The sequence below is a fragment of the Phascolarctos cinereus genome, unplaced genomic scaffold, assembly GCF_003287225.1.
Source record: "Phascolarctos cinereus isolate Bilbo 61053 unplaced genomic scaffold, phaCin_HiC Scaffold_1;HRSCAF=81, whole genome shotgun sequence".
In the NCBI taxonomy this organism is placed as follows: Eukaryota; Metazoa; Chordata; class Mammalia; order Diprotodontia; family Phascolarctidae; genus Phascolarctos; species Phascolarctos cinereus.
The window spans coordinates 92,089,097-92,107,224 of record NW_027555514.1 but is presented as its reverse complement, the minus strand read 5'-3'; the positions used below and the strand labels follow the sequence as shown (position 1 = coordinate 92,107,224).

General features: G+C 37.9%; 1 protein-coding gene and 1 pseudogene across 1 annotated transcript; both read left to right on the top strand.

The window, feature by feature from the left end:
• The first annotated feature begins 2,345 nt into the window (after window positions 1-2,345).
• On the top strand, window positions 2,346-13,449 carry LOC110201959 (GTPase IMAP family member 8-like). Its single transcript, XM_078149772.1, is given in 4 exon segments — window positions 2,346-2,393; window positions 3,037-3,464; window positions 3,466-3,632; window positions 9,338-13,449. Coding segments are annotated over 4 exon segments (1,278 nt in total). The 3' UTR covers window positions 9,973-13,449.
• Window positions 13,448-16,222, top strand: LOC110201984 (GTPase IMAP family member 8 pseudogene; annotated as a pseudogene).
• The last annotated feature ends 1,906 nt before the right edge of the window (window positions 16,223-18,128 follow it).

Here is an 18,128-nt window from a genome sequence, read left to right as displayed (position 1 = left end):
TGTTCTCCATATTTGGAAACATTTCTTTCCTTATCTCAGCCTCCTAAGTTTACTTGGCTTTTCTCAAGCCTAAGCTGAAATTCCACCTTTTGTAAGAAGCCTTTCCTAGTCTTCCATAATTGTAGTGCCTTCCCTCTGTGAACAATTCCCAGTTATCACATATGTGTGTGTATATATGTGTGTGTGTGTGTGTGTGTGTGTGTGTGTGTGTGTATGTATATATGTGTGTGTGTGTGTGTGTATATGTGTGTGTGTGTGTGTGTGTGTATATATATATATGTATATATGTTTGTACCTAGTTATCTGCATAATCCCCCGTTCTTGAGTAGAGTAGAGAATATTGTTTTTATTTTGTGGCCTCTATATATTTGAGACCCTAGTACAGGGACTCACATATAGTAGGTGCTTAACAAATGCTTGTTGATTTGAAAAGACTTAAAAGTTAAGTCATAAGCCTCAATCCACTTTCTTAAGAAATTCTTTCTTGCCCTCTACCTATCAATCCACTTCCCAGTGGGTTTTCCCTAGAAATATGGAAAGAGTTGTAGAGAAAAATATTTTTTCTTAATATTTTTAGGGCAATTAAAAAGGAAATTTTTAAAAAAATATGTTTCTACAAATTCCTCTTGAGCCTTCTTTTCTCCAGACTAAACATCCCCATTTCCTTTAACTTTATGTGCTCAAACCCTCCACCTCCTCTGGACACTCTCAGGCTTAGGAATATCCTTCTTAATTGGCTGCAAATAGAATTTAGGGCAACATTAAAATTTGTTTTTAATCTAGATACTATATTAGAAGTGATCAATTAGTTCCTTTTGAACTAATATGATGCTAAATCTTTAATATTAAAACATATCAAAATGTTCCATACTAATTAAAAGTTTTATGTTTAGGGGATAAGAGACCTGGAAAACATAAAAAGCAGCCTTCAATTAACACCAAAAAAAAAGTCTGTGAATTGCTCTGTCACTTCTATTTCTTCTTCAAAACTAAATTTTCCCCAGATGCTCCAGCAAGCTACAGACATGAATCATCAAGAAAGACTTCAAGACCAACAACTGGGTAAGAAAAGGATTCATGGGGAAGGATTCCTTTCCCCCACATCACAAACTGTCTCTATAATGGTGGTCTTTCAGTGTCTGTGCTTGTGGGGAAAATTGTCCATTTTGGTGACTATTCCTGAATTTCAAGTAAATTGCTAACAAGTGACAGTAGATAAATGTGTAGCCACAGTCCAGTGGAAAGACTGCTAAATTTAAAGTCATGGGACCTAAGTTTGAATATAAGCTCTGTTAACTGAGTTACTGCCTGAATCATCATTTAATTTCTCAAGGCCTCGATTTCCTTGACTGTACAATTAAAGGGCTGGACTTCCCCAGGCTATCACTCCTGCTTTGGCTATTACCTTCTCCATTCCCAACTGTGACACTTTTGTTAACTTCATACCCTATTCTTTCTGTTAAGTTCTTTGCTTCCACTTGTCATAACCCAAATTATTCCCACAATCTATCTCCTTTGCTTCTACTTCTATCTACTGAATAGAGTAAGTAGGAGCCATGCAGCTGTGTTGATTGGCTCCACTAAAAATTCATGTTATATCTTTCCTGTTGGGACCTCCTCACAGGGATTCAATCTTCTATTTTCCTCCAACTTACTTCCTATTCCTATTCACTCTTCCTATTTCCTATTCACTCCCCAAAGAAGCTGTTCCAAACCTTCCATTCTCTCCCATACCACTCACCCACCTCACTCTCTCAGCTGAGGACTTTACACCTCATACTTTTCTGAGAAAATGGAGGTTATTTGGGGTAGCTAGGTGGTGCAGTGGATAGAGCACTGGCCCTGAAGTCAGGAGGACCTGAGTTCAGATCTGGCCTCAGACCAAACACTTGACACATTTACTAGCTGTGTGACCCTGGGCAAATCACTTAACCCCAACTGCCTCAAAAAAAAAAAGAAAAAGAAAATGGAGGTCATTCAGTGGGAGTTCTTTTCTACTTCTTCACATCTCACAACCCTTTTACATCACCTGCCACTATCATATTCATTAATACAGTTTCTGATAAGGCCTTGGCCCTTTTCCTCACCAAAACCAAAAACTTCTACATATATCCTTAATCCCATCACCTGCCAACTCCTTTTACCTGAAGTCAGGAAAACCTGTGTTCAAAACTAGCCTCAGACATTTAGTAAGTGTGTGACACTGGGCAAATCACTTAGAGTCTGTCTCCCTCAGTTTCCTCATTTATAACATAAGGGAAATAATAGCACTATAACTCCCAAGGTTGTTGTGAGAATAAGATAATATTTGTAAAGCTTTTTGTAAAATTTAAAGTGTTATAGAAATGCTAACTCATCATCATTATGGCTTTTATCATGATTCCACTTACCAGGTAACCCTGAATGTGTTTTGTATGTGTTTGGTGTGTAACTATAGATGTGCCTGTTCTCTCCTAGGTTAGAAAACAAACTCATCTGGGACTGTTTTGATCATGTCTTTGTCACCTCCCTTACATAGCACAGTGAATGGCAGAGAGTGAGCATTTAGTAAATGATTATCAATTGGTTGATGGGATTAGATGGCTTGAAATCCCTTCCAAATCTAGATGTATAATCCTAGGATTTTATGCCTCAGGTGGAGCTGAGCTCTCACTGATTGAGAGCTAATGACTTAGGCTTCTGCTTCACTGAGAAGATTGAAACTGTCCAACTTATCTCAGTCCTCAGAACTCACCATCATCAGTCACTCTTTTCTCCTCCCTTCTGGTACCAGGCAATATGATATACTTATTCCTCACTAATTTTCTCTACCTGAATTCTCTACACCACTTTCTCTGTCTGATCCCATGTTGACATTGCCCCCACCTCTAAGATTTTATTCCGACAATCTCTCTCTTTCATCCTTCCTCAGTTTTGACTATGTTGAAGTGAGGCCCTTTGGGAGGTCCCAAGTCCTGCCTAATTCCTGATGAATATGGTTGCCATTTGCAGTGAAAGGTAATTAATGAACAAGTGTGGTTTTCTTTTTTCCAACAGGGTCTGGGTACAGGAAAAAGCACGCGGGATAATGAGATAGATGAACTGAGGATTCGCCTTGTAGGGAAACATGGTTCAGGAAAAAGTGCTGCAGGAAACAGCATCCTGGGCAGGCGTGTGTTCAAATCCAGATTCAGTGAGCAGCCAGTGACCCAAGAGTGCCAGACAGAGCAGCAAATCTGGAGACACAGAAAAGGTGTACTCATTGACACTCCAGATATCTTTTCCCAAAGAGATTTCCAGAAACAGCTGTACCATCTCTCCTCTGTAATCTCTGCAGGCCTACATGCTCTCCTCCTAGTGACTCCACTGGGCTTCTATACAGAGGAAGATGAGACAATAGTGGGAAACATTAAGAAGTTTTTTGGAGAAGAAGCCCTGAGGAAATATGTGATCATTCTGTTCACCCGGAAAGAAGACTTGGCAAGCAGACTTGATGGAGTTCATAAAGAATACAGACAAAGCTCTTCAGAAACTCATTTGGGACTGTGGACTTCAGTACTATGCTTTCAATTACCGAGTCACTGGAAAGGAGGAACAATTCCAAGTGAATGGGCTCTTGGAGGAGATCATCAAAATGGTAGAAAGGAATGGAGGTCAGTATTTTATCTTTAGGAAGTCTGTTATTAAAACTAGCAGGAAAACAAAATGCAGAAACTCTAAAGAATATAGTCTGAGGAGAGAGGGAGAAGTGAAAAAAATGTATACATTGTCAGGAAATGACCCCAAATCAAGCCTTTTTTGATTTTTCTAACTTTTCACCAATCTCTTCTCTGTCATCATACCTTTACAATCTGTCTCCTTTCATTATTTTCTGTCCCCTATTATTTTCTAGTCACTTTATTTGGGTCAATCTCATTTTACCAACTACTTTGTGATAGAAATCTGTGAATAAGAGAAACTGAAGCATAAAGTTCCAAGCATAATCAGTTTTCTAGGAAAGCTAGCAGTCACCAATAAATGAGGTTAGTGACTTCTCAGCAGTCCAGACTTGGGGTGTGCAAAGATTATTTTATAGTCATAAAAGAAGAATTGGAAAAGTGCAAGGTTTTCAAGAAACATGTTTTGATTGTATTTTCATTGGCTGGGACATGACAAAAGACATGCATTTAGACTAGGTACAACATGGATGATTCTGAGGTTATGAGAAAGAGTCTATTGCTGAATTGGAGGGGAGTTGGAATCATAATAGAAATCTGTGCACTGTCTGGCTTCATAGAAACTCAGCTCTGTAAAAAATGAGAAACTCTATGTAATCTACTACAGTGAACACACACACACACACACACACACACACACACACACACATCTTTCTTATCCTAACAGCTTTCTTATAAAAACTAAATTGAATCAACAGGATAATCAATACCTTCTTCACTCAGGATTTTTCATTATTTCTTTCACTCCTTGAGGGCAAGGATCATAGTTCTAGTCATCTCAATGTTCCTCAATAGCTAGCATGCTGTCTCTCATATAGAACAATAGCTTAAGAGTCAGAAGAGAACATAGATCTCCATCTACTATGCTAAGCCCCTCATTTTATAGGTGAGGAAAATGAGGCCCAGAGTGAGTAATTTGGGTGAGTCATGAAACTAGAACATGGCAAAGTCAAGATTTGCAATCAGGCCCTCAGATTCCATATCCAGGATTCTTTACATCTGCCCATACTGTCTCTAATAAGAGATTTCAATAAATTCTGACTGGCTGATTCTTTGGGATCTAAGTCCCTTTGCCACACATCCCTCTAAATTCTCCCATTTCTCATATCCATTGTCTTTTCCTGCTTTCCCATCTCTTTTTAAGGTTGTTTAGAGCTTCTGGCTCTGGGAGCAGGGTAAGAAGAAAGAGGCAGAAGGGCTTTAAGGAGGCCCCTACTCCAACAACCTTTGGCCAAGAATCATTAGCTAGACATAGTCCCGGACCCTAGGTGTTCTTCAGAAACAGGACAAAGACTATCCCCAACAAATAGGTCAGTACTTTACTTTCAAGAAGTCTGTCTTTGGAATGCATAGAAAAATTTTCAGAGATGCTAGAGAAGGGTGAAAACCCCACAGGGAATAAGGTATGATGAGAAAGGATGTACATTCTAGGGCAGAGGATTTTAAACTTTTTTATGCCATGGACCTATTTGATAGTCTTATGAAACCTATTGACTCCTTCACATAATTGTGTTTTTAATGCATATAATAAAACATATAGGACTAGCAAGAAAGCCAATTAGATTGAAAAATAGCTTTCAAAATATTTTTGAATGTTCACAAATTTTAGGCTAACATCTCCTGTTCTAGAGAGATATGGCCAGGTCTTCCCTTTCTTTAATATTTCTTAGTATCCCAAATTTTATTTCTCTCTTCTATAACTAAATTGAATGACATCTTTTCCCTTCTCTGGAATTCACTTTTCTTGTCTTTCATGTGCAAAAATTGGACTAGATGATTTCTGGGGTCTCATCTACCTCTAATAGTTCATAGAGAGCATGATCCACCCACATTGTATCTTTTACTGACCTCAGTTTAGCTTGTTCTTTTGCAGTTTATAAAGACAGGGAAGCTTAACGCAGGAGATAGAACAGCTAAAAGATTTCTCTTTCAAACAAAGAGTTAAGCTCTACCCTTCACAACCTCTGCTATTTCTGCACACTTGTTCTAGAGCAGGGCTAATTCCTTCTAAGTGACTCAAGTCTCTGGGCAACTTCCAAAATAATATATTGTACACTTATCATACACATAATGCAATGGTGGTATTATAAGAAAACAATGGAAATGTAAAGCATAATTCCAGGTCTAAAGGTCCATCTTGGGAGAGAAAAAATATGCGCAGATGAAAAAAATAGTGTGCAGTAGAAGAGAAAAGTGCCATAACAGAACCTAAATTACAAGTGCTATTAGGAGTCCATAGAAAGGAACCATCAATCTTGGTTTAATGGATGGGGAAGGCTTCATGGAGAAGCTGACTTAAAGGCATCATTAGGCCTCAAATGGCAGGTAGGATTTGGGCAGAGGGGAGAGAATTTAGGAGGGAAATTTACTCAGGTTCAAGGGAACCACATAAACAGTGGAAGGAGAGAGTATAACATTTTTGTGGAGTGTATAGGAGGATTCTCTGACTGGAGCAGAAGGATAATATTTATGAGGCAGCTATATTGGACATAAATTATAAAGCGATTTGACTTTCAACTTTATCAGACAAATAAAAGAGAGTCATTTTCATTTCTACGGCAGAAGAATGACTGGGTGAAAGCAGTGTTTGAGAAAGAAATGTTTGGTTTTTTTTTTCATGAACCAAGTTTGAGCATGGGGACCAGTAATAACAACAACCACAACAATAATGATAATAACCACATTAAAAATTTGCATTCAAAAGTGATGAAATTGGTAATCACTGACTGCCTTTAGGATAGCTTCAAAGTGGTCTTCTAAGGGCAGCTAGGTGGTGCAGTGGATAGAGCTCTGGCGTTAGAGTCAGGAAGACCTGAGTTCAAATCTGGCCTCAGACACTTGAAGCGTACTAGCTGTGTGATCTCGGGCAAGTCACTTCACCCCAATTGCCTCACCAAAAAGCAAAAACAAACAAACGAAAAAACAAAGTGGTTTTCTAAATATTCTACAACAGAAGTCTGTCTGAAAGGGAGATTTAGTAGATAAGAACTAGGACAATCATGAGAGAAGACACAGAAGAATACAGCACAGAAAATTCTTCACCTCTAAATTCCAAAGCTCAAATAATTCAAATTTTCTTTGTCATTTACAGTGATAGTTTGCATTCATCATGATGACTTAAAGTGACCTAAAGATTAGAATCATCAAAAAATTTCATTATGTTCAACATATTTCCATCTGAAGCACTTCTTAGTGTGTTTTAATGTTAGAAAGCTGAGAATTCTTTGATGAGACACACTTGTGTAATTCTTATCATGTTTTCAAAGAAAATGATGAATACTGTACTCTGTGTCATAGGCACATTTCTACAAGAAACAATTTCTATTCATTTAACACTGATCTAAATCCAAACATTTCTAGCTTAGAAAAAGAAAAGTCCAAACTGACCTAGTTCCTTCTGCTCTCCCCCATCCTAAACACTTGGACATCACTGTACTCCAAGATAATTGGAGGTAACAATTATAGGAATGTTGAACATGGAGAATGTCACAAAATGACAAAACATTGTTTTGGCCTTAACATTCTCCCTCATCTAATGGAACAAGAGTGATTTGATCTTTTGGAATTCTCCTGGAGAACACTTCTCAATCCCAATTGCCAGGCTCTTAGTCTTTGCCCTTTCTACATATATTCTTAAAGGGAAAAATCTGGAAAGCATTTAGAACTATGGGAAATATTACTCCTTAATATTCTTAATTGAACTAAAACACAAGTTTGTCATCTGCTTCTACAAGGTAAACTGGGATACCAGTTGTTTCATCATTGAAACTGGGATATCACTGTTTCATCCCTTCTTTCACAATAACATCATGAAAAGATTATAACCAAACACCACCACAAAGGGGTCAACCACATTGTTACAGAATTTGCTGTAAAGCTCTTTAGTTTCTTGTCCATGATGCCAATCATCCTTGTGGAATTTACTAACCATGCAATGCTTCTTCCCCTGACTACATTAGGTCAGTCAGTCAATAAGCATTTATTATGTGCCTACTGTGCCCTGGCACTGGGCTAAGTACTACAGAAACAAAAAGAGGCAGAAGACATCCCATGCCTTCAAGGAGTTAAAAACCCAATGATAGCTCACATTAGGTGAGGTGTAAGAGAGATGAGAGATTCCCCCTCTCCTGTCTCTGTCTCTCTCTCTCTCCCTCTCTCTATCCCCCTCCATACACACACACACACACACACACAACACAAACATATATGGAATAGGTATAGGCAAATATTTAACAACTATCTCTTTAAAATTTTAATTCGCATTATTAACATTTTTTCCATCATTTCCTTAAGTCTAGACAATCAACAAAACAAAAGAAATCCTGATTTATATTATTTGCTGACTTCAGAGGTGTAAATGCTCACATTGAAAATATCTTAAACATGTTTTTATTGATTTCTTCTGTTTTTATACCACCATGGTTATTCCTAATATCACTCCTCCTCGCATTCTGAGAATGCCATCATATATAACAAATAGTATTTTTTTAAAGAGGAAAAAAACCATCACAAGTAATTGATAGATTCAAAAAATGCAAGAAAACATATTCAGTGTTTGACATTTGTGGCATGAAGGGATAGTTTGGTTGGGGGGGGGTTCTCATATTTCTTCATTCAAGTCATGCTTGATCTTAATAAATTTTTTTTGCATTTACCTTTGATTTCTTTCAAATGTGGTTGTTTTTTCTATTTACATTGTTGCAGCCATTATGCACAGTTTTCTTGGTTCTGCTTACTTTGCTTTGCATCAGTTCTTTCCATTCTTTTCTGTACTGATCACAATACTATTTCTCATATGACAATAATATTCTATTGCATTTATGTAGCACAACGTGTTTAGCTATTCCCCAATTGATGGACATCTCTTCTGTTTCCAATTCTTTGCCATCATAAAAAGTGCAGCTATAAATGTTTTGGTATACATGGGGACTTTCTTTGATTGATAGCTTCCTTGGGGTATAAGGCAAGCAATGGGTTCAAAGAATTTGGGCATTTTAGTCACTTTGTATAATTCTAGATAACTTTCTGAAATTGTTAGATCCTTTAACACTTCCGTCAACAATGTATTATTCACACTGAAATTTTAACAACTGGACCAGTTTGATTCAAAATGGCTCTAGCACACCCTGGAATATATGTATATAAAGTGCATACATACATGTATGAGTCCATATATAAGATTCACATGTACATATATAAACATAAAAAATAAATGCATGTATGGTATATATATGGGCTCACACATATATAGAAATAGAAATCATTTCTCTCTCCCTCCCTCTCCTCCTCCCCCCTCTGTGTGTGTGTGTGTGTGTGTGTGTGCGTGTCTATTTTTCTCTCTCCATTCCCCAACACACAGACCAGATCTGTTAAATTCTAAAATGCTTCAACAGGTTACGTGATTTTCTTTAAAAATAAAATTGCTGTACTAAAGTCAATACAAAAAGAAAATCTCTTATGATAATTTTGGGATCCTTTCTGACTCTATAATTATAGGATTCAACTATTCCATAACCTCTGTTTTGACCATGATGAAGTGAGGCCCCTTGGTCAGATCCCAAGTCCTGCCCTGAGTCCTGGCAAACTTGGCTGTCATTTGTAGGAAAAGGCTCTTAATTAACATGTCTGTTTTATCCCAACAGGGTCTGGGCACATGATAGAGCCCAAGCAGGACAAAGAGATAGATGAATCGAGGATTCTTCTTGCGGGGAAACATGGTTCAGGGAAAAGTGCTGCAGGAAACAGCATCCTGGGCAGGCGTGTGTTTGAGTCCAGACTCAGTAAGCAACCAGTGACCCTAGTGTGTAGGAAAGAGCAGTGGATTTGGAGACAAAGAAGAATTGTGCTCATTGACACTGCAGGTATCTTTTCCCAAAGGGACTCCCAGAAAGAGCTCCACCACCTCTCCTCTCTATGCTCCCCAGGCCTGCGTGCCCTCCTCCTAGCGATCCCTCTAGGCTCCTACACAGAAGAAGACCGAGACAGCGGTGATGAACATCAAGGAGGGTTTGGAGAGGAAGCTCTCAGGAGCCACGTGATCATTCTAGTCACCCGAGAAGAAGATTTGGCAGGAAGGGACCTGATGGAGTTCATAGAGAACACAGATAAACCTCTTTGTAATCTCATTTGGGGATGTGGATTTCAGTACCATGCTTTCAGTTACCAAGTCAGGAGAGGAAGAACAATTCTGGAGAAGATTGACAAAATAACGTATGACAATGGAGGCCAACTTTGTACCTTTAGGGAGTCTGCTACTAGACCTGGTAGGAAAATATAATGTGGAAACTCTAAAGAAAAGGGGCTGAGGGAAGAAGGAGGAACAGAAAGAATGAACACATTGAAGGGAAATCTTTCCAAATGAAGCCTTTATTTTTCTTCTCACTTTTCACCAATCTCTTCTCTGCCATCAGCCTCTTATAGTCTGTCTCCTACAGTTTAGCATTTCGTTATGTCTTGCCTCTATCATTTTCTAGTCATTTTATGTAAGTCAATCTCATTTCCTTTCTTTCAATTTTTAATTTATGGAGTAAAACAAGTATTTCCATAGCACAGTACAGTAAATAAGATGATTGTGCATGAAACTGCAAATGTACTATGCACAACTTGCTACTCCTTTCAAACATGCAATAAAATTGTCATTATATTTCTTTTTTTCTCTTACCTTTCCATCCCCAACCTAGAGATAGCTATCTTCAGACACAAATATGTGTGTATATGTATATGTATATGTATGTATGTCTGAATATATGTATGTAAAAGTATTCCATGTACATTTCTATTTATCAATTCTTTCCCCTAAAAGAGTATGCTCAGTTTTGCTGAGTAGGTGATTCTTGGTTGTAATCTTAGCTCCTTTGCCCTCTAGAATGTCATATTCTAAGCCCTCTGATCCTTTAGCTTAGAAGCTGCTAAATCTGGTGTTATTCTGACTGTGGCTCCACAACACTTGAATTGTTTTGTTTTGCTTTATTTTTTTCTGGCTGTTTGAAGTATTTTCTCCTTGACCTGGGAGCTCAGAAATTTGGCTATAATGTTCCTGGGAGCTTTCATTTGGGGATCTCATTGAGAAGGTGATCAGAGGATTCTTTCAATTTCTATTTTACCCTCTGATTCTAGAATATCAAGACAATTTTCCTTGATAATTTCTTGAAAGATGATGTCTAGGCTCTTTTTTTTATTATGATTTTCAGGAAGTCCAACAACTTTTAAAATTATCTCTCCTGGATCTATTCTTCGGGTCAGTTGTTTTTCCAATGAGATATTTCTCATTGTCTTCTATTTTTTCATTCTTTTGGTTTTGTTTTAATTGTTTCTTGATTTCTCAGAAAGTCATTCACTTCCATTTTTTTCAATTCTAATTTTCAAAGAATCATTTTCTTCAGTGAGTGCCTCCTTTTCCATTTGGTCAATTATACTTTTTAATGAGTTTTTTCTTCAGTGAATTTTTGTGCCTCTTTTTGCATTTGGCCAATTTTAATTTTTAAGACATTCTTCTCCTCATTGGCCTTTTGTACCTCTTCTACAATTTGGCCTAGTCTGTTTTCTAAAGTGTTATTCTCTTCAATAATTTTTTTTGTATCTCCTTTACCAAACTGTTGGCTCATTTTTTATGATTTTCTTGCATCACTCTCTTCTTTTCCTACTTTTTCCTCTACCTCTCTTGCTTGACTTTCAAAATCCTTTTTGAGCTCTTTCATGGCCTGAGATGAATTCACATTTTTCTTGGAGGCTTTGGATTTAGAAACTTTGACTTTGTTATCTTCTTGGTGTGTGTTTTGATCTTCCTTATCACCATAGTAACTTTCTGTGGTCAGATTTTTTTTTCTGATGTTTTCTCATTTTCCCAGCCTATTTCTTGACTTTTAACTCTTTATTAAAATAATTCATTGAACAGTTTATTAAAGTTGTTCAGCTCTTTTCAGAGATACTTCTGGGAACCTGTAAGTACTCTGAGGGGTTTAGGGAGAGTTCAGATGAGTACCTGCTTTCTCTCCATCATCTTGGCTTCACCCCCTTGATGCTAATCATCTTTACTAACCACGAAATGCTGCCTCTCCTGATTATGTTGGGTCAGTCAGTCAGTCAATAAGCATTTATTAAGTGTGTACTATGGCCAGGCACTGTGCTAAGCACTGGGGGGGCAAAGATGCAGAAGGCATTCCCTACCTTCAAGGAGTTAAAAATCCAATGACAGCTCACATTCAGTGAGGTGTAAGAGAGATAAGAGATTCTTGATGTGTCTCTGTGTGTGTCCCTCTCTTTATGTCTCTCTCCCCCCATACACACACACACACATACACACACACACACACACACACATACATAAGCAGCTGTATGCTGGCAAATGCTTAACAATTCTTTCTCTCTGAATAAAGCATTTTAAAAGTTTAATCTGCATTATTAACATTTTCTCCATCATTTCTCAAGTGCAGACAATCAAAACAATAAAGCCCTGATTCAAAGCATTTGCCAATTTCAAAGTTATAAATACATTGAACATTTTTTAAATTAATTTTTATTGATACTTTCTGTTTTTACTCCATCATAGTTATGACCAATATCCTTTCCCCTCTGCCTCCCAATGAGCTTTCCCATTTAATAAATATTTTAGTATTTGCCATATAACAATATTTTCTTGTAACAAATATTTCCCATATGATGAAATTTTTAAGGAGGAAGAAAATCATCACAAGTGACTGATACATTCAAAAAGTAGAGGAAAACATGTAAAATATTTTGTGGACTCTCCCCTACCTCCATGAAAGGGTAGTTTGGGAGTTTCCTTTCATATCTCTTTTTTCAAGTCATGCTTGATCTTCATAATTTTATTACATTCACCTTTGAATTTTTTTCCTGTGCAGTTGTTCTTTCTATTTACATTTTTTTCAGTCATTGTGCACATTGTTTTCTTGATTCTGCTTACTTCATTCTGCATTAGTTCATACAGATCTTTCCATTCTTCTCTGTATTCATCACATACATTCTTTTTTACTTGACAGTAATATTCCATTAATGTTCCTCAATTTGTTTAGCCATTCCCCAATCAATGTGCATCTCTTCGGTTTCTAATGCTTTATGACCATAAAAAGGGCCTTTATAAATGTTTTGGTATATATGGGACTTTCTTCTTACTAATAGGTTTCTTGGGGTATAAGGCAATTAATAGAGTCCCTGATTTGATGGGTATGGATATTTTAGTCACTTTATTTGCATAATTCCAGAAATGGTTGGACTCTTCCATATCTCTAACCACAATGTATTATTTGCACTAAAAATTTAACCATTACATCTGTTTCATTCAAACTGACATTAGTATACCACAGAATATGTATGTGCACATACATAAATATATGCACGTGATTCCATATATATACCCCCAAATATGTGCATATATGAACATAGAAAAATAAATGTGTATATATGTATATGTCTATATATACACACATATACGTATATGGACTCACACATATATAGAAACAGAAACAATATCTCTCTTTGTCTGTCACTCTTTGTCTCTCTCTCTGTCTCGTCTCTCACACAGACACATACTTATGAGGTGGTTTGGCAGGAAAGAGGTGAAGATCAACACAATTGGCGTTGTTCTGAAAGTCTTCAAAGCATCAAGGAGAACACTGGAAATGGAAATAAAATAGGTGCCATTCTAGAACAAGATGACTTAAGGATTGCCTTTTGTTTTTCTTTGTGTCCTCAGTGCTTAGCACAATGATGCATAATAGAGGCTTAATTAATGTTTATTGACTGACAGACAGCATTCCGTGCTAGGTCATGGTTGTGAATCTTTTATTTTTCTTCCCCTGGATACACTGAGCCTCATCATAGTAGGAAAGTGTGGAGCTGGGAAGAGCTCAACAGGGAACACCATTCTTGGAAGGAAGGAATTTCTAGGCCATGTTCAAAGAGAGCCAGTCATCAAAACCTGTAGAAAACATGTTAAGGACCTGGAGAGTACTATTGTGGTTGTTGATACCCCATCATTTTACCTTCCATTAGAGGGTGAATAAGATCTCTATAAACAAGGAGAAGAGATCATTTGCATCCTTACTTTGCTTGAAGGACCCGAAGTTTTTATTCTGGTGATTCAGAAAGGACAATTCGCTCAAGAAGATGAGAAGACCATTGCAGTATTAGAAGCCATATTTGGAACAGAGGTCACCAAGTATATGATTGTGCTCTTGACTAGGAAGGATAATCTAGAACCTTATACAGTGAAAGATTACATCAAGGATTTCACTAACGAACCTCTTAAAAAGGGGATTAAACAATGTGGATACAGATTGTGTGCTTTTAACAACAAAGAAAGTGGCCTGGCCCAGGAAAAGCAGGCAAATGAGCTTTTAGAAATGACTGATGAACTGGTCCAGTATTACGGAGGCCAAGGCTTTGCGTTCAATACTGTTAATCTTCAGGCTCATGCCAAAAGAATCAAAAATCACCAAAAGTGACAGTGTAATATGCTGTCATAGAAGTAAAATTTGTAATAATTTCACTTATTTTCTGGCTACTGGAGTACCTGGGAGTCCACTTAAAAAATAATACTGGTCTTTAACTAGCACCTTAGAGTTTGCAAAACTCTTTATGTATGTTAATTCCTATGGTCTTTACAACAACTCTGGGAGGTAGATGCTGTTATTATCATTCCCATTTTACTGTTGAAAAAACTGAGACATAGAAGGGTGCCTCACCTATCTTTACCTTATCTTATTTTACTTGCCTAAGATCACACAGCTAGTAAGTGTCTGAAGGAGGATGATTGCTGATTCCTATACTCTATCTGCTGTGCCACCCTTCCCTATATACAGTGAGGATATTCCTTGGGACAGTCAGCTAGAAAACTCTATTTATCCTGAGGCTACAGAATTAAAACTTGTACTACATGTTTGATGCTTCAGCTGATAAGCAAAAATGAAGACTGAGTAGGTAGTCACTACTGGATAGGATCTCCAGCAGATTGTAATTCAAGGCTCAGCTCAGTTATTACCTCCTGTCAACCCTTTCTGAGTCCCCTTGGACTTAGCAGTCTTTTTCTCTTCCAATTATCTTGTATTTTACTTATTTGTCTACATAGTATATTTCCTTGAGCAGAATATAATCTGCCTTAGGTTAGAGGCTATTTCATCTTTATCTTTGTTTTAAGGACCGAGACTTCATTGGCCAGCCCCTTCATTCTCCTTCTATTATCTCAATTATTCCTTCACTAACAGTGATCACCCTGGCCTCACTGACTGAAGGCCAAGTATATTATTACATTTCACCTGTCTCTCAGGGGACTTCTAAGGTAACTTCCCTTTAGTACCTTTAAGGGGATTTGGGAGTATCTAGGCTTTCTGACATTGGCTCCAGGCCCCAACAAAGGTGTTCCCTCAATTTTAGGGGTCCCCTGCATTCCTGTTCAATTTAACCACTTACCAGTCAGTTTAGCTTTGACAAAGGAATATTTACTTCAAAAGAATAGCAGGAATAAGCATACAAATCCCAATACCTGGGAGCATACCCCAACCCCACCCCCCCCACACACACACACTGGAGAGGGAAAGGGGATTAGATTCACAATTTAGCTTAGTTTCTTCTTTTTTTAATTTTTTTTTAGGCAGTTGGGGTTAAGTGACTTGCCCAGGGTCACACAGCTAGTAAGTGTCAAGTGTTTGGTTTGAGGCTGGATTTGAACTCAGGTCCTTCTGACTTCAGGGCCAGTGCTCTATCCACTGCACCACCTAGCTGCCCCATTAGCTTAATTTCTACATAGTACAATTCCAAGTTTCAAGTCTAAAGCTCCCCAATAGGCTTAAGTCTCAGGCACTCTGGTTCCTCAAGGCTTTCTTACTAGACTCGCTAGTTCTAGCTATCTCTGGGCTGGAATGCTGCCTCCAATGTTGCCATGGCTTGAGCTCCTGTTGGGGAGAGGAGGAGAGGGGAGGGAAGATGGGGAGAAGCCTGGTGAGAGGTCAATGATTCACCATCGGATTAAAAAAATGAGCTCAGTCTGTGTGCAACTAATCCTTGCTCTGATAGCCAGATTGAAAATGTGCCCTATTAGGAACAATGATGGCTTGGGTAAGGCTGTCTGTAGCATAATTCCATTCAGCTGAAGAAATATCTTGGCACTAGTGAGCACTTGCATGGCCCACCCTGGGACAGTTAGCTGATTGAGAAAGATTTTGAAGTTGTTCTTGCCCCAAAAGAGAAATCCCTGAAGAGTCCGGTCTTTGGACTTCCAGTCTCCCGACTACATAGTGAAGCCCATAGCAACATGTACTCTTGTGTCCAATGATACTGGCCTCTTTGCTGTTCCTCTGTCTCTTAGCTCTGAGTATTTTCACTGGCTTTTTCCCATTCCTCAAATGATCTCTCCTCATCTCTTCCTCCTGGCTTCCCAGAATCAGGAGAGCTATACTTTTCAATGTATATCCTTACTGAATGTTCCTTCGTATAAAGTAAAATGGACTTTTCTTCAAAATTGTTTTTGCTTTATTGACTCAATTTCTTTAAGTTCTATTCTTGTACTTCAGACCAACATGTTCCTGAACTAAAATATTCCCATTTTGGTCCATGGGTCAGGGAATTTATGGCATGGATTACATTTGGTTGGAGGAGATAGTCTTTTGAAGAGCCAAGAAAGGAATAGAAGAATGAATTTACATTGCTTCACAGAAATGTTTCAAAGACCTGAAACTCAAGCTATAACTCCTTAAAGTCAAAGCCCCATTTTTCTCTGACCTAAAGAACATACTTCATGACCATTCATGGCATATTGGGAAAACTTCTGGCTCTAAAGTCTGAGGACTTGGTATTCACTATCCTGCTCCTTACATTAACTATCTGTATGACTTTTGGCAAGTCATTTAGTCTTCCTGGGCCTCAATTTCTTCATTTCCAAAATGAGGGGGTTGGAGTACATGGCCTCTGAGGTCCCTTCTGGCTCTAAATCTATGATCTAAATCCTTGGAGCTGGTGAAGCTAATTATAGCTAGGAAACAGTTTAGATTACTTCGATTATTTTGCTTTTCATTCACCTATGAATTTATTTTAATTTCACTCTTTTGACTTATATACCTTAAACTGTTGGGAAGATCTCTATTTCTAAAATTGTGTCAATCCAAGTGAAACGGATTTTTTTTGTAACATTCTAGTTCCCATAAATAACAAACTTTTGCACTGTAAGCAGAAATTTTTTAAAAAGGTGATCATTACAGATGGGTAATTACATATATACATATATGTAATACATATACATATACAATACAAATAGATTGGTCATTACATTCAGTTAATCAGTGTCCTAGAAACATAGGGAACTAGAAAATTGAAACAACTTTAATGTGCATCCAAGATGGGATCTTTTTGTGCAAAAATGGAGCTTGTCAGCCATCTTTGGTGGTGAGCTGCTACCTTCTCCACTGTGCCCAATAGCCATCATCGAAAGTAAAATCTAGGGGGTGTAACACCTAGAACTGTAATGAATGCCAGTATCTTCATGATTCTTCAACTTGCTGCTTGGAGACTATGGGCCTCTGTGCTGCCCAGTAAGTACATGAAAAACCATCTTTGGTGATGCAACTCTCTCAAGAACTGAGAAAGTTGCCACCTAACTACCTACTAGCCATTTGGCAACTATCATCTTCCCCCATTATATGTCCCCAATCCCTTTTCCTCACTAAATGACCTGAGATTCCAGAACTCTGCTTTTCAGATAGCTGGGTAGTGGAGATGGGGTGTAATGCACCTTGACACATAGGTCTAAAGAGTCTCCCATTTTATTTCCAGCTTTCCTCAGACTTCCACTGGTTACAAAGAGTATCCTTTAATAAATATCTTTAGCACAATGAGTTCTATGCCTGTGTCTTAATTTTTCCCCTAGGTCACTTAATCACAAAATCATTTATTTAGAAGACAACTGCTGCTAAATGGAGAAAATAATATGAATAGAATCTGACCAGCTCCTCTTTTCAATTTTCTACAAACCTCAAACACTGGACACATTGGGGAAAGGGAACAGGGTCCTAAAATATTCTTGTCCTTGTTAGCCACACCAACACTTGATGAAAATCACCACATATTGTGAGCAGTCTGTGAGTCTCATTTCTCTGGGTGTTTCTGCCACTTTAGAGGGAAGAAATGGTCAGAGTGGAGCTAACAATATGAGAGGAACACACACAAGAACAAGAGTATAGGTATTTCATGTTTGCATGACTCACATGTATGGAGGCAGTGCTAGTATCAATACAGAAGGGGATTGAAGAACGGATTTACATTGCTCAGAGTAAATCACAACTCTGGCAGGCTCTGATGTCATCCATCCATTTAGTACCATCTATGCAACAGGAAATAGCTTCTCTGCTCACTTGTTTATCTTTACCCACTCTTCAGCCATTTTCTTTTCTTCGATATTCAAACATAACATTTACAATCTCCTTC